At 38.6% G+C, this 3,726-nt stretch overlaps 1 protein-coding gene across 1 annotated transcript; it reads right to left on the bottom strand.

The window, feature by feature from the left end:
* LOC110266824 lies at positions 2,723-3,409 on the bottom strand. The gene has a single exon (XM_021111854.1). It carries the CDS (start codon positions 3,407-3,409, stop codon positions 2,723-2,725), a length of 687 nt encoding a protein of 228 aa, XP_020967513.1.

Below are 3,726 nucleotides of genomic sequence, written 5' to 3'. Positions count from 1 at the left end.
ACCTGACTTCCGGAGGTAATTTCTCTTCTCTGTACACCAATAATTAGAATATTTTAGTTAGATTTTCTTCCCTTTATAGAATAGAATAAATTGCATAGGTTAGAATAGTTGCATGCATGTTCTACTTGATTGAAAAGACAATAAGTTTCTTTTAAAAATTTATCTTTGGAATAAAATTTCACTAATTTTTCAAAATTTTTATGATAAATCTGCTTGAGTTGTATTTGGAACATGATGTTTGAGCTAAAGAACACACAACCTGTGAAAGATTTGAGCCTTTATGTATGGTTACATTATTTAACCATAATTATTTTATTCTTGTGTGTTTACTTCTCTATGATTGTAATCTATATTTTGTTTTATCTTATATGTCCAATATTTATTATATTTACATGCTTGCACATGATTGAGGCCATTATTTGTTTAAACTCACTTATCCAAATCAAGCCTACCCTTCTCAATTACCCTTGTTAACCACTTTGAGCCTTTAAAACCCCATTTGTCTATATTTTACCACGTTACTAACCTCAAGCTGAAAAACAATTGCATATACCAAATTGAATCTTTGGTTAGCTTAAGATATACCCTTACCTGCACCTTGGCCCCATTACAACCCTGAAAAGATCTCATGATGTTTGCATTGGTATATTAACTGTTGTTGATTGGTTAGGAGAAAAACAAAAGTTAGAAAACATGACTAGAGAAGAATAGAGTGATTGCCCTATACACTAGATATTAGAGCGTACATACATTATCAGTGAGGGTTCAATGCTTGAATTTTCATGTTTCCTGCTTTCATAAGCTATCTTCTTGCACTTTTATCAGTTTTATTGTATAATGATAGAATTAGTGGAATTTGATTTGTAATTATTTTGAAGGGCTTATTTACTTTTGATCAAGTGGACAATAATTATATAGTTGTATTTATTTATATATGTAGGATTGCATTGCATTTCATGAGTTTCTACATGTTCATACTTATTTCCTTGTCTCCTTCAATTTAGCATGAGGACATGCTAATGTTTAAGTGTGGGGAGGTTGATAAACCACTATTTTATAGTTTATATTGTGTTTAATTGTGTGGTTTTGTCATGATCCTTACCCACTTATTCATCAATTTAGCATGCATTTAGATTTCCTTCCTAAATTCAGTACATGTTTGAAAATTGCTTCCTAGAGACTTTAATTATTTAATTTTAATTCTCCTTTATTCCATTCGATGCCGTGATCTGTGTGTCAAGTGTTTCAGACTTTATAGGGCATGAATGAGATGGAGATTGGAGAGGAAGCTAGCAAAAAATGGAAGGAACACAAGAATTTGAGGAGATAACCAGCGAGAAGTGACGCGGTCGCATGGCTCACGCGACCGCGCGAAGGAGCGCAAATCGCAGTGACGCGGCCGCATGGCTTGCGCGGCCGCGCGGATTGGAAAGCGCAAGCGATGCGGTAGCGTGGACGACGCGAACGCGTGGAGAGGAAAAAGCGCAAGCGACGCGTCCGCATGGACGACGCGATCGCGTGACATGTGCGATCTGCATAATCTGCAGAATTCGCTGGGGGCAATTTTTGGACCTTATTTCGGCCCAGTTTTCGGCCCGGAACAGCAGACTAGAGTCAGAGAATATGCAGAAATAACACACACATTCATTCAGTAGTTTTAGATCTAGTTTTTCACTCTCTTAGGTTTTACTCTCTAGTTTTGAGAATTTTAATTTTCAATTGGTCTTAGCATTGGAACATTGAGAAGAGTTATTTCCTCATCAAGACTTCATCATTCTAGTTTGTTTTCTTAACTTGGTTTTATTCTTCCATATTCTTTGTTTTGTTCAATTTTATTATTCAGACACTTTTATGATTATTTAATGCAAGGATTATTTCTTTTTAATTCAATTTCAATTCCAATAATCATGTATTCTTTTAATTCCCTTTTATGTGTTATGGGTTTATTATTTACAATGCGTGAGTAGTTTCATTACTTGATGGGGAATTGATTGAAAAGGAACTCTTGAGTTGGAAGGATTGAAAGAAAATTTGTAATTGGGTTAATTGTTGAATTGCTATCCTGTCACCAACATCAATCCCTTGAACTAAGTGGGTTGTAACTCGTAAACGGATCTAGTAATCCAACTTGTTTGACTTTCCCTTACCTAGTAAAGGATAACTAAACAGAGTAACCATTAATTATAAATCCATCTAAAAAATCATTCCATCAATGATAGAGATTCTAACTAATCAATTCTCAGTCAAGGTTTTTTTATTCATATCATTTAATTTTCCTCAGTTTACATTCCAATTTACTTACCTCAACTTCTTCGAACCTCTGATTAATAAGATAGCACCCTTCTCTGCAACTCGTTGGGAGACGACCTGGGACTTAAAACTCCCAGTAATTTTGATTTAAACTCTTTGTGACACATTTCTAAATTGATAGGCAGATTTTCGGTTAATTAAGAACTATACTTGCAACGTATCAATTTTAATAATTTTTTTAATTCATCAGCTTCTGCTTCCCATCACTCCCCTACAACTTGGGCTTTGCCACCCTTTTCGGGTCCCAACTAAAATCATGTTTTCCAAACCAAGTTTAAAAATCAATCTAAGCTTTAAAACTTTTTCAACACAAACGACGATAATCTATACTATGAAGATAAGTTGAGATTTGATCATCGACTTCATAATTACCTTAACCCTGTTGTTGTGATCCTTCCGCCCCATGTGTTCCTCAGTGTGGACAATCTCTAACCAAATGTCCCGGTGAGCCACACTTGTAACATAGTTTCTTACCCAACTGGCATAGCCTATTTGGGTGGTAGTTTCCACACTCTTGACATTTCATATCAGAGGAGTAAGCTCTTGACCGTTTCCTCTCACCATATCTTTTGAAGTTCTGTCCCCTTGGCCCAAGGTAATCGTCATGTTCTCTACTAGTGTCTCCTCCACGAGTGTCCCTTGACGAGGCTACCGTCTTCGCGCATTCCTCAACCACTCTTGCCTTGTTCACCAGATTGGAGAAAACCCGAATCTCCATAGGAGCCACAGCAGTAATGATATCGCCCTTCAAGCCACCTTGATACCTGACACACTTCCAACTTTCATAGGTCTCCGGGGCACCCTGACATACCCTAGAAAACCTATAGAGTTCCTCAAACTTGCTTGTGTAGTCCGCCACCGATAGAGAACCTTGATTTAGTTGCATCAGTTCCATCTCCTTTGCTTCCCTTGCCGACATAGGAAAGTACTTCTTGTAGAAGGCCGTCCGGAATACATTCCAAGGAACATCGACATTCTGAAGTTGGAGCAAGCGGCATTCCGCCTGCCACCAATGTTGGGCCTTTTCCAAAAGGTGATAAGCAGCAAACTCCACGTATTGGTTGTTCGGGACATGCTGTACTTGCAGTGCACGCTCCATGCTTGGAACCGTTATTCACTTCCGTGGGATTTGTTGAACCTCGGAAACTCTGAGGATGAACCTTGAGAAAGGTCGCCAAGGTCATCGGAGCACCCCCATGTTATCTCTATTCCCCTCAGCATCATTGTTGGCGTTTCCCTCACCATCTCCGTTTCCATTTCCCGCCAGTTGGCCTAACCTTTACACAGCTTGCAGAGTCGCAGCAGCATTCGCCTCTATGGTATTCGCAAGATTTGCCATTGCCGCCATAAACTCGGCTTGGTTATCGGCCGGTTGCTCGTTTTACTCTCTCTTCGTGAACGTGTACGACCTCGTCC

Source organism: Arachis ipaensis, chromosome B09 (assembly GCF_000816755.2).
Source record: "Arachis ipaensis cultivar K30076 chromosome B09, Araip1.1, whole genome shotgun sequence".
Taxonomy (NCBI): Eukaryota; Viridiplantae; Streptophyta; class Magnoliopsida; order Fabales; family Fabaceae; genus Arachis; species Arachis ipaensis.
This window is presented reverse-complemented; position numbering and strand designations above follow the sequence as displayed.